Raw genomic sequence first — 25,427 nt, 5'->3', positions numbered from 1 at the left:
TGAGATGGATTTATTCTCATTATTCTCATTAAATCCAAGGTTGGTGAGCCTGCATAAAGACACCCTTGACCATTGGGATAGGAAATATTGAGCATTTGACAATGACCTTGGCAAATGCAGAGAGGAATTGCCAATAAATGTTGTATCCACATCTAATGTTGTTCTTTTTTCTTGAGGGTCACCTTCCCTTTCAATGATGGTCACGGTTCTTTTCTTGAAGCATTTAAAAAGCACCATGGTTGATGCACTAGAGTTAAGAAGCGGATAGCTGAAAATACAAGAGATGTGACATTGATTATATATATATATATACACACACACACACAAATAAAAATACAATTATGACTCATCAAAAGAAATAAGTGATAATTTGATGGTCATATAAAAAATTATGATGGTTACAAAATCAAATGATGGGTATTAAAATCAAAACAACAATGCCTGACAGAGCTCATGGGTATTAAAAAAAATGCCCTTACAAAATCAAATGATGGGTATTAAAAAAAATGCCCTTACAAAATCAAATGATGGGTACTAAAATCAAAGCAATGGTGCCCGACAGAGCTGATGGGTATTAAAAAAATTTGCCCTTGAGAGCTGATGATTACAAAATCAAATGATGGGTATTAAAATCAAAGAAACAATGCCCGACAGAGCTGATGGGTATTTAAAAAAAAAAAAAAAAATGCCCTTGAGAGCTGATGATTACAAAATTAAATGATGGGTATTAAAATCAAAGAAACAATGCCCGACAGAGTTGATGGGTATTTAAAAATTAAAAAAAAAAAGCCATTGAGAGCTGATGATTACAAAATCAAACGATGGATATTAAAATCAAAGAAATTGTGCCCTTGAGAGCTGATGGGCATAAAACAAATTTGTCCAAAAAGACTGATGGGTATAAAATCAAAAGATGGTGGAATTTCTCGTGGAGAAGACAAATTATGGTCTGATTTGAATTGGTAGAATGCAGATCCAAAGCCACCATTCAAGGGTGTCAAACCGAAATGTCAAAAACTTGGCATACATATATGTGTATTAAAGATTAAACAGTAATATATATATATATATATATATATATAAATTGGCGTACCTTTGTTGATGCGACTCCCGGATGTTAACACAACTCCAAAGTCCATCCTACCCTGTCAACCCTTCTGCAACACCAAAATGTGAACTGTGGTGGACATTAGAGATAAAATCAAAACGAGTACCATGGCAGGCGTTTAAAAAAAAATGTTGCAAGAATAATTATAGGGGCATACTTATTGATATTTGATATTGAACAGTGAATGTCAATGCAACCAAATACTTCTTCGGCACCAAAGTGGAAGCTGTGGAGAGAGGATGGACATTATCTCTTTATTTGGATGAGAGAGAAAAAAGATCTTCTAATTTTTGTTAACAGCTGTGTTGATATATTTAGATTTTAAAGTAAGACATACAGTAACATACGGAATTAAGTCAGGCGAAATAACAGTACTCATATGCATATCATGCAAGTCCTCAAAATGGGTTTGTTTAAAACTTTGGAAGCTGCAGAAAAGGGGTTAAAGCAGGTCCGGGAATTGTTTAGCCAAGCTGCAGATAACAGCTTGAACTTAAAGAAACCAGATTGAATACAAGGATACACGACACTAATTGGTATCTTTTATTCTGAGTTTAATTGAAGACAGTACCTGGGGACAAAAATATTGGTAGGACGGCGGAATCTTCCTGAAGTTTTTTCCTCGTATTTTAGAAACCTATTAATATGAACACACACACACCCAAAAAAAAAAAAAAATGGTTTTCACATCCAGAGTTCTGAATGTCAAATAAGAAAAGGCAAGATTGGTGGTCAGACCCAATTGAGTTTAACCCGTATACGTAGAACCGGCATTAAAGTTGTCCTATCTAAATGAATATATATATATATATATATATATACACACACACCTGGTACTATGAAAATGGGTTTGTTTTAAACTTTGTTAAGAGCCCAGAAAAAGTCATAGAAAGAGGGGCATGGCATGAGTATGCCAGTGTCTCAAGACTAATGGGTGAACTCAAACTCCACCCGTCTCTCCGTCCTCCGCCGCCGCCCTCGATTTGATCCCAGCCGAATGATTGGTATCATTAAAAGGAAGGACTTGATAAAAGACTTAGCAGCGGCATACCACACAGAGTGCCTTGCATATTGTCAAGAACTTCTGGAACTCCAAAGAAGATAGGAGGAGCCGAAAATGGAGATTAAAACTCCAGAGAATCCGAGGAAAGGAACGATGAGGCCTCCTAAACGCAAAAAAAAATAATAATAATAAAAATAAAAATAAATAAATAAATAAAAGTCGCTAGAATGCTCGTACCTTGGTGTGTAATGGAAATCTGTGGTTGCATAAAAATTGCCTTATCCAACAATACTGAAAGCAGACTTTCAGAGAGCAAATGGTAGGATCTACTAGAAGTCTTTATTTTGTATGGATCATTATTGTATTGTACATATCAGACTATTGGTCTGGTCAAGTGGGATCTTGTTGGAATTCAAATTATCATAAACATTGACACTAGTTTCTAATGAAGCCCACAATGGTTCTTTTCTGGCCAAAAAAAAAAATTGAATCTAAAAAAAAAAAACACGAGATAGTCCTGCCCGTTTGGCTTCTTCGACACAACTAAAAAGAAAAGGGAAAATTACATATAAATAGAGTCAAAGTTCTATATTTACTTAGAGGCTGAGTCAAAGTTTCATATTTCTCTAAAATGGATTGCTGAGGTGGCACATGGTTTTTTACTGTTTAGAAATTGTGGTGCCTAAAATACCCTTCCGCGAAGGTACTACTTTTTTGAACTGAAGGTACTACTTTTTGGCGTCCAGGTACCATGTTTTTTAAACACCCGCGAAGGTACTACTTTTTCTCCGAAGGTACTACTTTTTTGAACTGAAGGTATTACTTTTTTGAACTGAAGGTACTACTTTTTTGTTAGGAAAGGGCATTTTAGGCACCACAATTTTTTAAACAGTAAAAACCCATGTGCCACCTCAGCAATCCATTTTAGAGAAATATAGAACTTTGACTCAGTCTCTAAGTAAATATAGAACTTTGACTCCATTTATATGTAATTTTCCCAAAAGAAAACTCCATCCTTGTCGAAGGAAAAAAAAAAATATACTTTTAAAATGAGAGATGGGTTACATCAGACATTGATGACGTGAAAGATTTGCACGTATATATATTTATATATTTCATATACATATATATATATATATATATATATATATATATATATATATATATAAGGGATTTTTATAAATACATGGGTCTAAGGCCCAAATGTTACTTTAAAATGGAAACAAGGTCTTAAAGTTTCAATTATTAGTTTGACCAATGCAATATTTCTCTAAAATGGACTTTACTTTTTACTTTAAACCACACAACAACTTATATTGATACTTTGACCCAACAAAATATGTTATTATAACATAAAAGCTTTAAAACATGAAATAAGTATACGGAAAGATCCTTGAACAACTATTTAATATTTTTAACAAACTATTTTTTGTTACCTTTTAATTAAGATGGATTAATATGGACTTATAGACTTCTTTAGACAAAAGATCATATATAAATTAAATTTAACGAAACAGTATAGGCTCTGATACCAAAATTGAGTTGGATCTGACCGGATAAAAGCAAGCAAGATAACATAGAAGTAAAATAACAAATAAATCACAGAAATGACTACCGAACCTGATAACGCCCTATAGAAATGCCTGAACACCGGCAAAGAACGGGCCAACAAGCCAACAGTTCGAGTCAACTCACAAAAGAAATTGTTAAATTAAAACTAAGGCTACTTGTACTGGTTGGATTCAAGAAAATTCTAGGATATACACTGTCTGGCTAAATAAAATCTATATATTTAATCTTTTGTTGACAGAAATCTTTTGCCCGAAAGTACTTAAAAAACTAAATAGGGATAAGAAAATTCTTGGAGTGAAAGCAAACTGGATGATTTATTTCATAAGATATATATACAGAGATACACACTGTTTGTATATGGATACTTGCTCACACAATATTTTACAGAAAGATAACACTCAAAAATAAAAGAAACTGAAGGAAGTCACAAAAGAAACACACTGAAAACTACAGAAAAGCTTGACGATTCTAGACTTGATTGCCCTTAAAACTCGATGATCTTTACTTGAGCAGAGAGGCTCATTTTATAGCAGAAAAAGGGATAAATCAGCGATTGAACTTGAAGATGTTGCATGGATGGTTGAGATTCAAGATGCTTTAGAGATAAGATGACATGAATTATTGTTGAACTGTTGATGTCTTCTTCTGGAGAATTATATCTACTTTTGCTATTGAGAATCTGCTTTCGGTGGATCTGCTTTTAACTGTACACTGTTGAGAATTTACTTTTCTTGAATGCTGAAGCTGTTTTTTCCTGTATACTGTGGAGAATTTGCTTTTCACTAGAATTCTTGCATATTGGACAAATTTCTGTCGATAGTGCTATCTGTTGGACTATCAACTCTTGCTCTGGCATGCCTGCGGGCCAAGTATTCATCAGTACTGTCTGGTGAGCTGGTTTCTTCATTTCTATAGGCAAGATCAAATTGTTCTAACAACATCTTTTCTTCATTTATTATTTCTTCAACTTATGGGGATATCTCAATCTCTGGAGGGGATTTAACGACATGAGGAATTCTTGCTTTAACAAAAAATTTCATGTTGATATTATGATCATAGAGTCTGAAACCAGGATTATAGCTTGGGTTAATTTGTCGATAAGCTTTATAGTACACAAAATGGTTAAAGGTAACTGGTTCTATCTCATTACGAAAGTTATTTACAAAATCAACATGTTGGGTAAGAATTTTGACTTCAATAGGATCAGAATGAATGTAGATTCGATGCTGTCCCAAAATTATAGCTCCATCCTTTACCCATTCTAGGGGAGTACTATGGATTTGAAGGAGAATTGGACTTTCTGGCATAAAATTTTGGGTTAGTTTCTATTCGAAGGCAATGGCTTGGTTTAAACGGTTGGGAAAATTACATAAATAATTTAAATATTCTAAGGGCATGTCATTGGGTATAGTGACACTGTAGATCATTCCTAGTTCTAACAGTTTGCTTAAATAACAAATGGTTGTTTTAGTAGAGAAAATGGTTTTTCTAATTATTTCAAAAGGAATAAAGAAAATAGGGTCTACATCTAACAAGATAATGGCTATTGGTATGTCAGTGCCTGTTTGTATTAATCTTATGAAAATATAGTTATAACGGGTTCCTTTGGGTGGACTGTTGTTTCTGAGGTAATTTTGGATATCAACCCATTCCTTGAGCGTATCTGACTTAATTTCTTTAAGGATAAGTTCTTTGATGTCTTTTGGAAAGAGCTCAACTTGTTGTCTCAGGATTTCTCTGTATGTGGGAGAAAACATGGATAATAACTTGGCATACTTGGTTTATACCTGCAAAAATTGAACCTTCTAAAGATTTTCATCTTCATCAGTCCGTTGCTCAGAAATAGTTAGTTCTGTGGGATTTGCTGTCGTCTTTTGATAAACTAAATTTAACTTTTTATAATGAGATATAAGAGTCTCATGTTCTTGCTGCAAATTCTGATACACTTTATTAGATGATACGAAATATTCGCTTAAAGTGTTTAGATTTCTGACGAGGGTTCTATTGGGGTTGTTTCTAGAAAACCAAATATTATCTAAAATAAGTTTTTGGTCAGGAAAAAGATTATGTCTAGCGCAAAACTGTTGAATTGGGTTTTGGATAATCAAAAGAAGATTAGAAGTGCCTGGTATAAGGCTATAACTATTGTTGTTCTTGATTTCCATTCCTGCAAAATTTAATAATCAATTAGTAAACGAGATAGAATATCTGCTAAATAATTATCTTTTCCTTTGACATGTTCAAATATAGGTTTAAAACCTCTTCCAGTAATACAGTCAATAAAGGAAATCCATCTCTTAGCAGACATCCACTGTTGTTTTGCTTTATTTGCAAATTTAACTATATTATCACAATCTGTTCGTATAAGAAATTCTTTATCAAGGAATATCTGAAATTTTTCAATAGAGTTGGTTACTCCTAGATTTTCTAGATCTGTTGAGGGTAAAATAGATTGTGCTTTATTAAAAGTTCCACTAACATGGCGACATATTTATTCTTCATCTCGAGAAGATTCTTTTGTTGGTCTTTGAAGAAGTAACCCTGCCCATCCTAGAGCTGATGCATCTATTTGAATAATTTTATAACTTTTTTCAAGTGGGAGTTGTAAAGGTTCTAACTGAGAGACTAAAGATTTAATTTTCTTAACTAATTCTATGTCTTGGGTATTGAAATATTTTTGACCATGTTTTTCTAATTTTGAATATAAAGGTCCTACTAATTGTCCTAATTTTGGAATAAAATTGCGACCATAGTTTAATAATCCTAAAAATGCTTGTAACAACTTGGTTTCTTCTAATTTATCAGGAAAGTCTAAAATCTTTTTGACAATATGAGATTGTAATTCTATTTTTTCATCTTTTATGTATAAACCTAAGAATTCAATATCTTGTTTTTCTAATATCATCTTTTTACTACTTATAATGAGTCCTTGTGTTATAAACTCGTTGAATATAAGTTCAAGATGTTTTCTATGCTCTTCTTTAGTTTGACTGAAGACTAAGATATCGTCGATGTAAACACAACAGAATTTTGAGTGTTTATTAAATATAGTATCCATTTTATGCTGAAATTCTTGTGGCGCATTTTTTAATCCAAAAGGCATAACAAACCACTTATAATGTCCTTCAGGACATGTGAACGCTATCCATTCAATGGATTCATCAGCTATCCGGATTTGCCAAAATCTTGATTTACAGTCAAATTTAGAAAATCATTTTCTATCTTGGATTCGATTTATTAAAACATCTTTATTAGGGATTTTATAACTATCATCATAAGTATTATCATTTAATCATTTATAATTTATAACCATACGAGTCTTTCCTCTTTTTATTTCGGCATGATTTCTAACCATAAAAGCTGGACTCCTATGTCTACTATTACTTTTTCTATTACTTTTAGTAATAGCAGTTCCTTAATTTGTTTTTGGAATTCTTCTTGATCGTCTAAGGTATGAGGATTATCTTATGTCTTTATAGTTATAAAAGGATTTATTATATTTAATTTTGCTTCAAGTTTATTTTTATACCAGTGTTTCTGGGGGTTTTCACCTAGAATCTCGGTAGTTTCAGCTAGTCTTATAAGATTATCAATGTTTAGTTTGGAGTTTTTTAATATAACTTTATTATTAAGGAAAATCTTTGGTTCGTCAAGATGACTAAGAAACATTAAGGCTTCAGAAACGTCTTCTAAAAATTCAGATATATCAAATAAATTTTCTGTCATTTCTTCTGTCATAGGTAAATTATTAACATATGTAATGGCTCCTTTGTCTTTTTGAAGAATATAAGGATCTCTAGATGGAATAAAGGTTCCTTTTTTAAAAAACTGTAAACCTGTAGGGGTATACATAAATCCTCCGGTGAGTGAGGTTATAAAATTTAATCCTAAGATAAAATCATAGGTGCTAGGAATATTATTAACTATATAAGTCTGGGGTAAAACAAACTTTTCATTATTAATTAATATAGGAATGTTTTGAACACAATGGGTTATTGGAAGTTTTTCATTATTATACTAGCTCATGTTAACATTATAATTTAACTTTACTAAGGCTTCGTCTGGGACTAAATGTTTTTGAATTATACTTTTAGATGCTCCAGTATCAAGCATAGCTGAAGTTTGAACTAATTTTTCTCTAAATTCCAATGTTACTAGGAATTGAATTGGACTAGATGATTTATATATTGAATTTATAGATTCGACTAAAATATCTTCTTACTTATCTTCATATTTTGTATAGCAATTATGACATAATAAAGTTTTACAATAATTTTCACAATAATGACCTTTTTTAATAGATGTATTGCACTATTTACAAGGATAAAAAGAAAATTGAAAACTAACTAAGCTATACTGACATGATGGATTACTTATAGTGTAAACGAAATCTTCTAGGAAATGAAGCCCTTGTTCAAAGTCTTCATCATTATCAAAGTTGCTATCTAAGCTCTCGATACTATATATACTTTCATTATCATCGTCAGAGTCATAAATACTTTCTAGTTCATATAATTCCTCTATCTGTTCTTCCATATCTTCAAGTATGTTGATCTTTTCTTGTATCCTTTTAATAGGATTTTGTTTGTATCGATGAGGGCAATTTGGTCTAATGTGTCCTGGATCTCCACAAATAAAACATTTGTAGTGTCTTTCCTTTGTGGGTAAAGTGTTTACTTTATTATCATTGTGTTTGTTGTCGTTTTAATCTTTATTTATTTTTTTCTTTTTATACCAAGGCCGCTTTCTGAATTGCCTAGGGTTAGTTCTGACATAAGGTTTTTTATTACGAAAGTTCTTGTAGGTCTCGCTTTTACGCAGATTATATTTTTTAGGTTTATTGTGCTTATAATTGTAATTTTTCTGAGGCATACACCCATACTGGGGTGGAAAATATATTTGTCTACACGTATAATAAAATTATTTTTTGATTTGTTTAGACTCTTTACGTTGTCGACACTCTACTTTTAACATGTTACACACATGATTAACTCTATCTCCTATGGTTAGCGTATCACGTCTAGGATTTTCTAACCATTTTTCCCATATTTTAGTTCCTACACTTCCGGGTAACTTCTGAAGATATCGATCAAGTAATGTTTTATTACCTGTTTTACCAGTGGCTGCAAAATACTCAAAAAACTTATTGGTGTAGTTTTTTATGTATCTAAAATCACAAATCTATAATAATTCTAAATTACGTAAAGCTTCGTTTTGTTTTATTAAGGTGTCATCTAATAATCTATCTTCACCAACTAATACTTTTCTAATGAGGCTGGTAAAGCCTTGAATGGTAAAATTATCACGTAAGATGGCATAATCATTGGGATAAATTACTTTATAAGCCTGCCACCAGTCATGAATGGTTCCTCTTAATAGGGTTTCACAATAGGTTAAGGCTTGAGTTCTATTGTCAAAATTGGTCAAAATAGATTACCGAATACAATCTTGTTCCTAATTTTCGATTAGTTTTGCCAAGTCTTGGGGATCGTGTCTTGCTATGTCTAATATTATTCCTGATTGTTGCGCTAGTATATTATCATATTATCTACGAATTTGTGTTCATGTGTACATATCTGGTATATTTCTATTTTCTACATAAGTTTCACGTGAGGAGTTTAATCTTTGTCCAGTAGTAAAGTCATCACTTAGGGTATTACTACCTGACGTGTTAGTCTTTCTCTAGTCACTCATTTCTTGGTCGATTGACTGAGAGTCTAATCCTTCTGGTGCTTTCCCTTCTCTATGCTCTATTACATTTAACTCTTCTTTTACTGTGTTTAATTCTAATGTTGTATAGAAGGATTTAAATCCGACACTTAGAATATTTTTTTTAATATCATCATTATTTCCTTGTCCTAAGTAAATACTTTCGATTAGTTTGTATTTAGGTTCTGGATACTTGTCTTGCAACGCTTCTAATTCTAAATTATCAAAATCGTACATTATTTTATCTAGAATTTCATCTTCTAATCTATCTTAAAGGACATTTATTTCCTCAGGAGATTCTATCTCTATTAGTGTAGTTAAAAACTCTTCTTGAGTATCATCAACTAAATTATCTTGTCTTTTATAATTACTAAACCTTATGCTAGCTTCTCCGCTATTTGAAACATATATCATATTATTTTCGGGAATCTTTTTAGGGATAGTAGTGAGTTTGGGTAATTTCCATTCTGTTCCTTCATGGGTAATACTGCTTACTTTTCTGGCTTCTATCGTCTGGACATATTTGCTACTAAAAGGTTTAACTATTTCACTAAATTGGGCTTTAAATTTTAAGTTATACTGATTAACTGCCTTTCCCATAAATAAAGTATTAACTAATAGATTTTCAAATTGTCCTGTCATATTATATCCTTTTGTAGATATAACTATCTTAATATGTTTACTAAATTCTCTAGTAGTCATCATGTAATTGGGAATACATCCTACTATTGCGACATTGTCGGCTAAGTCTATTTCGGCACTGGCTATTTGTGCTTGTTGATGGTTATTCCATCGGTCATCATAAATATAAGCAAGTGCTCTAGTTCCTATTTCTGCTCTGTTTAATCCTACTAATCCTATCATTATGAAGCCTAAATGCATAAGTTCTAAATTATTATCATTTAATTCTTGGCATGCTTCGGGTGTTATAAGGTTTAAAATAACTTGATTGTTAACTGCACTTACTTTTCTTTGGCTAAAATGATTATATATCTTGCTCTGAAAATCTAATAAATTATTAGAATAAAGATTAACTTTATTTTTTACCTTCTTCATTCCTTGTTCTATATATTTTTTAGCATCATGTTCATTATCATATAAATCTTCGACTCTCATTATTTCTTTGGATTTTCTAAGGATAATAGCCATTGTGGTATTTGCTTATGAGGTTGAGGTTGTAGTAAATTTACACGCTTGGCTGTTGCAGGAGAGGACTGGTTATTGGTTGATAATTTTATTTCTTTTATTTTATCTGATAATTCAGATAATTCTTTAGAAGATTCACTGGGAATACTTTCTTGTATTACTTCTAATTTATCTTCAAGTTTATTAACTTTATCAGATAACTGGAGTAATAACTGGATTAAAAAGTTATTTTGTCTAATATGAATATTAGTTGAGTATACGTCTATTTTAAAGCTAGTAAATCCTATGGGTTCTTTATCAATTTTGTAAAGTTCAGCTAACACGATTAAATAATCAGGACTACTGGTACTCATAAAACTATTGTAATAATTTTTGGATATCGGTTTTAAGGGATTTTAAAGAGTCTATGATTATTTTCTGATTTTTAGCAATATTCTTAATATCACTATTGATATCTTTAATTGCGACTAATATTATCTTATTATCTAAATTATTTAGACTAGAATTCTGTACTACTTGTTCTTTAATATAATCTAGATTTTGTCCTAATCATTTTATAGAAGTATCTAAATTATTAAAGTCAAGTCTATTCATAAACTAAAATCGTTGCCGTCTAGCTTCTAAAATATTTTGTATTAGTAGAATTCTAGATCTAAGTTCTTCAATTCTTCTTTGTAGACTACGTGTTGTGTCTCCTAATTCTAGCGCTATGTAACAGTTCTTAAGTGCTGTTTGACAAAATTCTAATATTTGAATAAGTTGTTCTTTGAGTAAATTGTGCATAAAGTAAACTCCTAGGGGTGAAAATATAAATTCAGCTTAATAAAGGGCTAAAATAGAACTTGGTTCATGTATTTGTAAATATGCAAACTACGTTTGGCTATGGATAATATACTTACACTAAGACCACTTTACTGTAAAAGTCCATATATATAAATATATATATATACATATATACATACACGTATATAAAGAAGGAAGGGCATGAATAGATAGCAAACCATTTTATATACCTGAGATTTTTCCGACGTATGTGCAGTTCTCTCCCTTATCACCTAGAGGCTATATATATATATATATAGAGAGAGAGAGAGAGAGGTCTCCTAAAGAGATAGAATCCATCTAAAGATATGCCACATTTCAAATAAATTCGGATAAATCAAGTTCATATCACAAGCATACTTTGTTGAGGAGTTGTTAGCGGTTCCTATATGCAAATCAACCAATTGGTTAGTAAGATGATTTTGTCTTCAAGTGATTGCATTCCAAGTTTGCATGTACACTTATTTTATTATATTAATAAGTGTTTGAAAGAAGACAAATGTTGTCAAAAATAATAATAATTATTATTATTATAAATAAATAAATAAAAATTAAAAATGATTTAGAATCATTGTTTAACTAAACTATACATGACATTACGAACTAATTCGTGCATGACAAAACCATGTACATTAGGGGTTATTAATTATTCAAAAAAAAAAAAAAAAATTCTTCCTCAAGTCCAGCCCTCTGTACCTAGCAAGCATAAGCAAATCTGAGACTTGAAGTGAAGGCAATTTGTAGACACTAAAAAATTCACATGATAAGTTCAGGCTATAATTTGGGCTTATCATCAATCTAACCCATTTTGAAATATGGGCCGGTTATCTAAGCAATCTAAGCCCACTACAAAACATGGGTCATATATCAACCCAAACTACTCAATTGACCCAACCCCCTTTAATGGGTCAATTTCAAATTGCTAACTAACCAGACCCACTTGGAGATTAGGTTAGTTAAATAAAATTATAATTATTCTTTATATATATATATATATATAGATAATTATCCAAATTATAATTGTAACGACTCTAAACCGATACCATTTAAAAAAAAAAAAAAATCAGCATGACCTCTACTAAAAAAAAAAGGCCTACAACAACCTGCTTAAAAAAAAAAAATCAATGGCCTTCTTGGAAGACATATCCAACCTGTCCCAACACAATACAAAAAAAATATAATCCATTCCCCAATACCACAACATCAACAACCTGCTCAAGTTAGCCCATCATTGTCATTCCATTTAACTTAAGCATTTACATAGTCTCAATTTACATCCAAAAATAGTCAAATACCTTAGTTATGTTACATGGTCATGATAAAATAAATTAATACTCTTTTCCATAATTTGAGACTTTACAAAAATTAATCAAAACACAAAAGGTATCAAAATAGATCTTTAGTGTTCTCTTCATGCTTGAGAGGGATCGGCATCCACTATTTCCTTTCCCAGCCCTGAAAAATGTTAAATAATGGGGTGAGCGTAAAGCTCAGTTGGTAGTGCCTAAGACGCACCTCTTGAAACCCTGTGAATCCAAACAGAGAATAGGACAATAGGAATTGGGGTCATGCAAAGCCGGGAAACACAATATCAATTCCAAGTTCAAGGCAAATAAATCTCGTGCCATGATTGCAATGTTATGCATGTCATTCCCCATTTCCAGAAAACTTCCATCACTTTACAGACTGTTAATATAACCCACCCTTTGGTGACTCCGCAGCGACACGAGAAAAGGATTGGCTACTGTCCCTGACCTTTGATACTTCCGCAGCATCATTTGGGGCCCAAATAGCTCAACTACGCTAGGGCATCTCCCTAGTTCCCTCTAGGCTATATTAACACACCGGCCTTTGGTGACTCCGCGGCGACCGGGTTTTCTCAAAACCGTTTCATCAAATTCTCCCCAAAAATCCCCTTTTTCATTCTTATCAAATCATTGTACCCTTTTTCATGCCCATGCTATGAATGCATATCACATGTCTTTTTTATATTATGAAAATGGAGAGAATTATTATCACACAATTAACATACTTCCACATAAAATTTCCAATAAATTATTAAGCATCATAGGCATGGAAAAATTAACATATTAAACATACTTTACAATAATTATAAGAAAATTTTCAAAAGCTCCCATGTATCATTTTTAGCAATTTTGTCAACACAATAACATAAAGAAATTACAATAATTCTAAGAAAATTTCCATAAGCTTCCATGTATCATTTCTAGCAATTTTGTCAATGCAATAACATAAAGAAATTGATAATGAAGCATGCTTTTCATACAAATCAACAATTACACATATGATCATGAACTTCATACCCACAATAAAATCATTATAGAGGTAATTAATTTCAATTAAGCATGTTAGCATCAAATAACAAGGATTGACTCACAAAGGAACAAGAAAATGCAAATTAGAGACCCATACTTCAATTTTATGCAAAACCCCCAATTTTTTTTTCACCTCAAACCCTAGGATTTTGAATTTTCTATGGTGCACCAACCATGGAATTGCTCCTATCAACTTGTAGGTCTCGCTGTGAGCTTCAATTTGCCGCAAACGGCACTTAAAAACACCAAGAATTGAGAGAGGAATCAACGATTGAAACCTTGAAGTGAAAAAAAAAGAAAAATGAAAGTTGAGAGTAATAGAGAGAGCAGCGGGAGAGAAATGAGATTAGAGATGGTCTCTTGACCATTAAAAACAAAGGAAGAGTGGGCCCCACCATTTTCTTTTCATTTTTCCTTTTTATTTTATTTTAATTTACACCACACATAAACATATATACACATACACACATAATAATTTACAATCACATAAAATACATTAAATAAAATGCCTGGAATGCTAATGGACCCGATAAAAATCCCCGTACGCAAAAATTCTGGTAGTGGATCCCACACGAGACCATCCGGCCCGAAAAACAGAAAAATACAAAAATGACCACTCTTATATTTCAAAGAGTCCTGGACTCAATGAAATGCCCCAATCAACTCTCGGATATAACCGGTACACTCCACGGCGTCCGGTATGCAAAACAAAAGAGACAAAAATGCCCCTACAAGGCAAAATTCCAGAAATTTGGAAAATGGTGAAAATCGGAAACATCACAATAATTGTGGTAATTATCCAAAGTGACTCAAATGACTATTTTGTCCCTTCATGAAGTCTATAAATAGAAGCGAGGGGGGGGAGGGGGGAGGGAGAAAAGAAGAAAGCTCTACTGAATTCTACATACATTCACCACTTAAGTTTTGAAGATTCAACACTTTGAATACAAAAGACTATAAGCACGTTCTACAAGTGCCCGCCCTATTCAAAGTCTTTCATTCAACCGTTTGAGATTAAGCTTCTATGACTCTCAATCGGAAATCAATTCAAGTTTCCTTCATTTTTCGGAAATTTGAAGAAAGTTTGTTGTAGCCGATTCAACATCAAATATTGAAGCACTTGCACCGAAGATTTAGGAGATCGAATCAGAGGACATTATTTCTTTGTAAAGAATATTACAGAGAATTGTACCCGCTTATTAAATATTAATAAAATTGATTATTTGCTCCTTATTTTGTTATTTATTTTACAGATACAAAATTCGTGTGTACATATCCTTTCCTTAATTCCTTAAATCAAAACTTGGTCTCTATTGAAAAGTACATTCAAGGGGGTTTGAGTATTTGCTAGATGACCTAAGAGTGAGATGAAATGAAGTGGCAGTCTCTTGAATGTACTAAAGAGTTGGATAGCATTCATTAAGGAAACAACTGTGTTTCTTTGAATTTTTTTGTTCCCTGGTACATCTTCATTTACTCTTGAGGACTCATTCATATCATTGGATCTGAGTTTCGGTTGAGTTCATTTGTGGCGAGTCTCAATTTGGGGACAATCCCAACATTTCTATCTCAAAAGCATTCAAAGAGATCAAATTGGTCTCGGTCTGATTTCAAAACACCAGAGTCCACCTCTATAACCCACAAAGGAAAAATCATGCTTTTTAACAAACACCTTCTGTACACTGTAATGCTTGATCAGCTCGAGATTGTCTTGTTACAGGTGTGCGTGTTTTGATCTGTACAAAGAGGTAGTTCCATATGGAGAAGCATGGTGTTGTCAAAAGTCCATTATCAAAGAGAGGAAGGCATTGATTGAAAGGAAAGAAGATTGGTCTGACACTTTGATCATTCTACAACACCAACCTGTTTATACATTGGGTACTGGCAGTTCAGAAGAGTTCTTGAATTTTGACATAAAGGATCCACCTTTCGATGTGTATCGAACCGAGCATGACGGGGAAGTTACATATCATGGACCAGGCAGGTAATTGGATATTAAACTCATCATTTTTGGTTTTCAGTTTAGTGGGTTTTAAAGGATGACGATTTCAGAAACATCAAGAGTTTATTTGTATACTCTGGAGCTTCTTCTTCAAAGCCACATTAATAGGTGACAACCAGAAGGAATAGAAATGTTATGGAATAAAGAGTAAATGGAATTTTGCAGCTTTAATATGAATGATGATTTGATAATAATGAAATTTGGTATATATGCTTGCCCAAAATATAAATGTGACATGAATGTATGGCAAAAATCAAATTTTAGAAGTCTCTCATTCGGGATAAGAACGCCTACTTAGAATATAGTCTCATTTTGTGGGTAATGCTGGATTATACTAAAAGATTGTTTGGCTATGTGAAGCAATTGACTATGATGCCAACTGACCTTATTGTATTTCCTAACTTTTTATGCACATGTATTGCTCTGTAGCTAGTTATGTACCCTATTATCAATCTATGTTATTACAAGATGGATCTCCATTGGTACCTCAGGGCACTTGAGGAGGTGGTCAGTCTTGCTTTTTCCTCGGCACTTTCTATCACAGTTTCCCGGCTTGAAGGTTAAACTGGTGTTTGGGTTGGTATGTTTTAGAAATCCTTTTATATATGTTTTTTTCAGTTTGTGTAATTTATCTAATTGTTTGGTATGCTAGGTTTATATGAGCTTCAAAAGTGTTACTATTTGAGTTCTAAAGGAATGTATTATCTAAAAATCGTGCTACTAATGAAGCTTTTTACCTTTTTGTGCATCTATGTTTTTGAACACCATTTTCTGTGAATTGGTCAAATATGACATTGATGTAGTGAGCATCATATTACTTGCTCCTCTCCTGAGTAAATAATGTATGTGAAATGGAACGGTTTCTAGGTTCCACACTTTCACTTATCATGAATGAATATTAACTCAAGAACTTGAATGGTTTTCTATACTGACACTCATTTTAGTCCTTTTTGAAGCTTTTATGGATCCAAATTTCTCATTCCTCCTATAAGAGTGGACTTTTCTTCATTAACAAAAAATGTAAATAATGATATGTAAAATTTTATAAATACATTTGATAAATTTGATTTATGCCTCATCAATTTGAACTGTGTGGATCAATGATCGAGGGTCCCAGTTTGGGGTCAAAAATGCACACACTGTTTGCATTTATGGTTCTACAGCTACTTGAAATTTCGTCAGCACCAGACTATGTAACGACCCGAACCCGATGGTCCGAATCGCTAACCGAGTCCTTACCCGAATCCAAGGTCAACTAAGGGCACTACCGTCCTTTCTATGTCAATACATAATATACGTGTCATCACAGGATTTATAAGATAATAATAATAATAATAATAAATAAATAAGTAATAGTAATAAAATGAGATCGTAGTTACAAAGTATGTCAAAACGATCTACTAACCCATCAAACCCTGTGGAGGAGCATCGTCCGTCACTTCTCTTCCGTGTCCTGAAAAATGTTAATAATAAAGGGGTGACCATAAGCTCAGTAGGAAGTATCTAAGACACATCTCTTATGACCTCGTGAATCCACGTATAGAATAGAAAACAAGAGAACGGGATCATACTATACGGGGGTGTAAACCATAACCACAACCTCCAATATAAACACAAATGTCATCCAAGTCACAAATACACCATATATGCCAATGAAGTGCAATGCCATGCTCATGTCACTCCCCGTTTCCGAAACATTTCCGTTTCAACTTCTAAACCGTTAGTGTAATCCGACCCAAAGCACCTCCAAGGCGTCATGAGGGAGGGGTTGGCTAGTCTTCCCCGACCACATGGCTCGTCCATGGCGTCGTCTGGGTAGCTTAACCACACTAGAGTCTCTCTCTAATCCCCTCTAGATCACACTAATATCACGGATCACAAGGCGCCTCCTAGGCGTCTGGATTTTCGCAACACTTTTCAAAATTATTTTTCTAAAATCATTTTATTTGCTTTCAAAACATTTTTCCCATTTTTCCTTTCCCAATAGATGCATGAATGTTTCATGCTCCTAATCATGAATTCAACCATAGAATTTCACACATGCTTTGCAAATTAAATCTCTAAAATATGTAATTCATGCTTCCCTTCAACATTATTTTTTTATTATTATTATTATTTTTTATACCAAGCATACAAAGCGTAAATCCATTTCATATACATCATGCTTGCATGCTTTTAAAAGTAATTTAATAATCCACATCAATTTCTCAATTTAACAATCATGTCTCATAACAAGTGTAGCAATTAACTTAAATAACCAAGCTCATATTTTCATAACAACTCATCTTAGCATGCCACTTAACACATAAAGCACATACAACACATAAATCATCTCATGATTATAACAAGATTAATACAATAAAATCATGCTTGGGCCAAATTTAAGGAAATAACTCACTGAAATCAAAGAATTTGTGGGTTAGAACACCCCTACCTCAAAATAGATGAAAAGCCCCAAATTAGACCCAAAATTTGAAATTTCAAAAGTGCTCCAAACTAGAAATTGCTCCGATCAAAACAAAGGTCTCGACACGCTCATCAACTTGCTTTAAATGGCATGCTGAAATTCTCAAGGGTAAGGCTTGATTCTAGGCTTAAATGGAGGAAAAAAAGAAAAAAGAAAAAAATAAACTGATACAAGGTTAAGAGAGAATAACGAACTGAGAAGAGAGAGGTTGAGGTCAGTTAATGACCTTGTGGTTATTTTAATTGATAAGGTATAGTGGTGGGTCCCATGCCACTAAAAATCTTTTCCTTTAAATATAAATATAAATATATATATTTATATAAATCACATATATTACAATCTACCCTCCTTAAAAGATTTCATCCTCGAAATCCAAACTCCTTAAAGAATGAGGCCCATAGCCACAGACCTTCCCAAGAAACACCACACCAAACCACAAGACCATGAACTCACCAACATTATTGCCTTTGACACCAGACGTCACCAAGTAATCAAAAACCACTGCCACTGAAACCCAATGCTCACCACCCTATGAGGGTACTCATTTCTCACAACTTTGTAACACAAAACCAACTGATACGCTCTACACAATACTCAACTCAAAATGGACATTGGTCCAAAGAAGAATGGTCACCTGACCACCAAACATGACAACATCTAAGCCCAACTCATCATCTAAAGAACACACAAGACTCCAAACGAGGAACCCCGTCCATCTCACAATCAAGCTCAACTTAGATTTACACATCTCTATCAGACCAATACTCGCCACTTAACACAAAGCTACACCACCACATATCAGTACAAGCAACCACCATCCACACTATTCGATAATTATTACCCTAGACAACTTCAAGAAGACAAAACAACAGATTTCCCAACGACTACATAATCATGAGTCACTAGAATAATAAAATGTACTATCCTATATCCTGGACACAAATCCTCAAAACGAGATCCTCAATAATCAGTGATTGTACCACAAACCCGTTATCGGACACTTAGTCCTACCTAGCACACCTCGTCACCCGAGACTAACCATTTGAATCCACCCTGTCACACCGACACATCGCGTAATACTGTATTCTCACTGTTCCTGATAAATCAAATAATCAGTAACCTTTGACCTGACATTGTGCTAAAGAGGGACTGATTTAGGAGAAATGATTGGCCAAGCCATTCTCATCCTCAATCCGATCTCAGCATAGACATCGTTCCTATCCTCAGGTCCAAACATCAAATACAATCTCACACAGTCCACAAAACAACAATGAGATCCATTCACTATCAATCCATCGTGCTACATAATCCTTAATAGCTATACAGTCACATACCTACTCTGAAAGTCCCAATCATGCCTCAATCATACAACCCGTAACAAGCTAAAAACAACACGACACTAAACGTCACAATCATCAACCAGTATATAAGATCTCTAATTTTCTCTCAACACCCATGCCAGGTAAACAACCCCATGTCATCATTCGGTTCAATTCCTACCTCTTCAAAACACATAATACGACTGTCGTATACCTGAAACCTCAAAACCAAAGCCAATCAATTCTATTATTCCTCAATATAATCACACATTCACCTTCTCTAATCATGTAATTCTAAGACAACACCAACAATCGTCCTCAAGACACTGCTCGAATCAAACAACTATAAAAACATCCGAGTACATGACTCACATCACATCACCTCCTCGAACTTACAGTTCACAACACACCTCTAGCCATCACTGATAAAACCTGACACCGGAAATGCCACCCCTATTCGGCAACTCGTGCCGTTAAACCACTCTCAAAACAAGCACCACAAAAAACCAATGACTTTATCTCCCTTCATGGGAGTGAGTCGACCAAACGAACCAAACCTTTACAGATTAAATCAAATAACATAACAAACTACACACAGGTCCGTCCACCCATGGACACACACAACTCCTAAATGGAGAACAAGGCTCACGACAAACGACGTCTTTGCTAGGACTTGAACAAACGAAACAAACGGAAAGAGGAACAAACCCCACTCTCACAACAGACTGGAGACTTGCACCTGAATGCACCCGACACCTTGTCCCACGCTACACACCAATTGTCCAATCATGGACACCCAATCTTACCTGAGATGAACTAAACTCCTTACACATAAGGAGAAGAACCAAATGGATACCCGTATGGAACTACAAACTCAAGGCGACTTTGCCAATAACGATTCATCATACACTATTAACACAGAAACCTCGTATACGATACACCGCGATACCCCTGCTAACCAAAACCAACCATACAAGAGTACTAATGTTCACGACACACAAACACTAGAAACAAGCATAGCCCTTCGGACACTATGCCTCGTTCCATGTAGAAACCGTCACTCCCAAATGACAACCTCTAAGCCGTAAAATGACACTTTACCACCCATTCCACTTTCACCTTTCAAGGCGACACTACCTCAAACACTATGCACACAAGACCCGTGACCTTAGTCACAACAACCCACTACTCGCCACAAGAAAAAGGTATCTATATTGTAACATCATCCTTACTGACTCTAAAGACTAAGCCAACCACAATCGCCTCAACTGGCGCACAACCCCATCACCTACTTGACAACATACAACAAACAATTCATAATTCCCAAACCACATTTGGGTCAAACCTTAAACCGTCCTGCTCATCAACACTAAACATCTCACTATAACACCTCTATTACCATTCTTCCCGAAGGACAACTCGTACCTCTCATCTCACCAGACCATCAAGCCACTACCAAGTGGTTCTTCCTCAAACATCTTTAGGACAACACCATCGTAACAAGAAAATAAACATTACTTTTGATACTTCCCATAACGATCACTATTTACCATCAGAAAAGAACCTCCATACGGCAATGTCATGCTAACAAACCCTCAAAACAAAATAAGCACAAATCTCAAAATGCTCAACAACCAATTGTCACCTCAATACCATCAACGATGCCATCAATCATTAACGCTTAACCGACAACATCAAACCACTCTTTCTGAGCGATCTACGCGTCCAAACAAGAAAACTTCATACCCTCAATTCAACATCATTACTTTTCCTCATTCCCGTTCCTTAAAACATCCTTAGCCCCGACAAAAAATCAAATAGGGCTACCAACTAACCTACAAGATCAACCTCGCCCCAATCACAACAATCATTAGTCTATCTCTTCGAATCCTCAAACAACAAACACTATCTCCTGATACTCCAGACGCAATCTGAAATACAACCCTAATCCACAACTTTCAAATTCTAAAACACAATTCATTTGATAACACAATACTCACCAGCTATCACTTCATCCGCAAACAACCAAACACTCTAATGACCCCATACTACCTGCTTTATTGTGTAATCCTACACTACACAGCTAAAACTAACCACTATACACCACCTCAAGACTCTCTAGACAGCCGCGCCAACCCAGAACCCTGCTCATCAACCGAGCCATGCAACCGACTCACCGAGAGTCGATTACCCAAAACGCACTCCTATAACTCTTCGAAATGAGAATCACTCCTCGACAAACCAGTCTCTAAAATAGACTCCTACAAGACCATGAAATGATCTACATCCGGCAACCGGTCCTAAATCACCATAGACCTACAGAATCCAACAAGTTCCCACGATAGTCAAAACCAACACACTTCCTTAAGCCGTTCCAAAATGCTCGAAATACATATTCACAATCCATAGACTACACTCATGACTCAAGCAACCTCTATCACACTCGCCATAAATTGACTCGAAGAGAACCTCAGTACCAAATCGTGACCCAAGTCACAAATACTAAGCCCCTAAGGTCATACCCCTCCCCCACAGTGCACACCTAACCTCCACAGTCACAAAAATCCGTACACTAACACCTGAAACTTGTACGTCTCACCCCGGACATCGCACTATGCTATGCCCCAAGCACTACACCCTAAAAACAAGAAGAAAAATGAAGCAACCATGCACCAAATAGCTCGATCCAAGAGCTAAAGACTTACGCCATTAGTTCGATAAGAACCGATATCCAACAACCCTCGAGCAACCGAGCTCCTCGCCTACTCAGGTCAAAACTCACACAACCATCAATGCCGCAACAAGTACTCTACCGTACTAGCAACAATCCCGTACCCAACCGAATGTACACACGTGAACACACATACATAATAACCATACCCTATACCAAAATATATTTGTGTCCCATCATAAAAAATAAAAAAAATTAAACACCCCATCTTTCATTCTTATTATTATTATTATTATTATTATTATTATTATTATGATTATTATTATTATTATTTTTTTTTATTATTATTTTTTTTTATACTTGCTTAACCATGCCTAAATAACCACAATACATACGAGACATGCTTGCACCTACCGTGCTTACTACTTGTCACATTAACATTTAAAATAAAACTGCACACATCGTGCCTACCATTTGTCGTTACCACCTAAATCACACTTGTAATCATAACATAATTAATATATTTTCAACTATTTATACATTTCATCGTCATGGCCATATAATACACATTTTAGCAATTAAACACAAAAGCATGTGAACACTTAGCAAATAAGCACGCCTTTTTGAAATTGTAAACACATAAGCACTTAATCAAATAAGCAGGCTTATCAAATAACAAATACTTTAATACATAAGCATATAAATAATTCAATCCATCTTCCACACAACCCTAGAAAGGCCTCTTCCCGTCGTCCTAATGGTTTTCGAACCATGGCTCTGATACCAAATTTGTAACAACCCGAACCCGATGGTCCAAATCGCTAACCAAGTCCTTACCCGAACCCAAGGTTAACTAAGGGCATTACCGTCCTTTCCTATGTCAATACATAATATACGTGTCATCCCAAGATTTATAAGATAATAATAATAATAATAAATAAATAATAGTAATAAAATGAGATCATAGTTACAAAGTATGTCAAAACGATCTACTAACCCATTGAACCCTGTGGAGGAACGTCGTCCGCCACTTCCCTTCCGTATCATGAAAAATGTTAATAATAAGGGATAAGTATAAGCTCGGTAGGAAGTATTTAAGACACACCTCTTATGACCCCGTGAATCCACGTATAGAATAGAAAACAAGAGAATGGGATCATACTATACCGGGGATGTAAACCATAACCACAACCTCCAATATAAGCACAATTGTCATCCAAGTCACAAATACACCATATATGCCAATGTAGTGCAATGTCATGCTCATGTCACTCCTCGTTTCCGAAACATTTCCATTTTAACTTCCAAACCGTTAGTGTAATTCGACCCAAGGCACCTCCAAGGCATCACGAGGGAGGGGTTGGCTAGTCTTCCCCGACCACATGGCACATCCATGACGTCGTTTGGGTAGCTTAACCACACTAGAGTCTCTCTCTAACCCCCTCTAGATCACACTAACACCAAGGACCACTAGGCGCCTCCTAGGCGTCCGGATTTTCGCAACACTTTTCAAAAATATTTTCCCAAAATTATTTTATTTGCTTTCAAAACATTTTTCCCATTTTTCCTTTCCCAATGGATGCATGAATGTTTCATGCTCCTAATCATGAATTCAATCATAGAATTTCACACATGCTTTGCAAATTAAATCTCTAAAATAGGTAATTCATGCTTCTCTTCAACATTATTTTTATTATTATTATTATTATTATTATTATTATTATTTTATACCAAACATACAAAGTGTAAATCCATTTCATATACATCATGCTTGCATGCTTTCAAAAATAATTTAATACTCCACATCAATTTCTCAATTTAACAATCATGTTATCATAACAAGTGTAGCAATTAACTTAAATAATCAAGCTCACATTTTCATAAAAACTCATCTTAGCATGCCACTTAACACATAAAACACATACAACACATAAATCATCTCATGATTATAACAAGATTAATACAACAAAATCATGTTTGGGCCAAATTTAAGGAAATAACTCACTGAAATCAAAGAATTTGTGGGTTAGAACGCCCCAACGTCAAAATAGATGGAAAGCCCCAAATTAGACATAAAATTTGAAATTTCAAAAGTGCTCCAAACTAGAAATTACTCCGATCAAAACGAAGGTCTCATTAACTTGTTTTAAGTGGTATGATCAAATTCTCAAGGATAAGCCTTGATTCTAGGCTTAAATGGAGGAAAAATAAATAATAAATAAAAAAATAAACTGATACAAGGCTGAGAGGGAATGACGAACTGAGAAGAGAGAGGTTGAGGTCAGTTAATGACCTTGTGGTCATTTTAATTGATAAGGTATGGTGACGGGTCCCACGTCACTAAAAATCTTTTCATTTAAATATATATATATATATATATATATATATATATATTTATATAAATCACAAATATTACAGACTGACCACAAGGGTGTGCAACCTAGAAAGAACTCCAGCAAATGCCTATAACTTTAACAATTCAATAAACCTGCAGGATGTCTAAAGGTGATTTTATATGTTAATTTCTTGTTTCCATGCAAGTTGTTTTGAGAAATCAGATGGGCTGCATACTTCATCATTGTTACGAATACTTTAATAATAATAATATATTATCATTATTACGAAAATAGTACTTTGCATTCCACTTTTTTTTTTTTTTTTTTTTTTTTTTTTTTTTTTTTTTGTTCCTGATTGTTGATATTTTCTTTTCCTGATTTTATTTTGCTGAGAAAAACAAAAGCAGCCTAAAAGATTGAATTGCTTCAGGAGATCCGAAATTAGCAGCTATTGGGTGGCTTGGCTTTGACTGTCACTGCTGATCTAACTCCTTTCCAAAGGGTACTTCCATGTGGAATACGGATCGTCATGTTGGAAGCATAAACGGATTATTGATGGAATCTATGTCATTTAATGGATGCGGTGGAACAGACATACAATGTCGTGATGATTGTCAAGTAATTGAAATTTCTCACGAATTGTTGGTCAGAGCGTTTCGTGAAGTTTTCCAAGGCCTCCAAAAATCTGTCCCATATCAGAATTTTGAAAGAGGAAATGGCTGGCCAACCTAGCTTACTGCAAACCTAATTCTACTGAGAGATTAAAAAGAGTTTGTCTGAATCATCTCAACCAGGCAATGTATCTGTTTGTAAAATACTATTGAAATTATTTATGGTCTTATATATCTACAGATTGGGACCTCGTCTGCTTAAATGAGACAACCAAGCAGCAGGCTTGTATTTCTCTAAATATTTATATAGTTGTATTCTATTTTT

At 34.2% G+C, this 25,427-nt stretch overlaps 1 protein-coding gene across 1 annotated transcript; it reads left to right on the top strand.

The window, feature by feature from the left end:
- Positions 1-821: 821 nt before the first annotated feature.
- On the top strand, positions 822-15,684 carry LOC132277786 (octanoyltransferase LIP2p, chloroplastic-like). Its single transcript, XM_059779633.1, has 2 exons — positions 822-898; positions 15,417-15,684. The coding sequence occupies exons 1-2, from the start codon at positions 822-824 to the stop codon at positions 15,682-15,684; spliced, it is 345 nt and encodes a 114-aa protein (XP_059635616.1).
- The last annotated feature ends 9,743 nt before the right edge of the window (positions 15,685-25,427 follow it).

The sequence above is a fragment of the Cornus florida genome, unplaced genomic scaffold, assembly GCF_030987335.1.
Source record: "Cornus florida cultivar Cherokee Brave unplaced genomic scaffold, ASM3098733v1 CherokeeBrave_3.0.0_Hap2_Chr10, whole genome shotgun sequence".
In the NCBI taxonomy this organism is placed as follows: domain Eukaryota; kingdom Viridiplantae; phylum Streptophyta; class Magnoliopsida; order Cornales; family Cornaceae; genus Cornus; species Cornus florida.
Note: the sequence above shows the minus strand (reverse complement) of the source record. Positions and strands in the feature narration are given on the sequence as shown.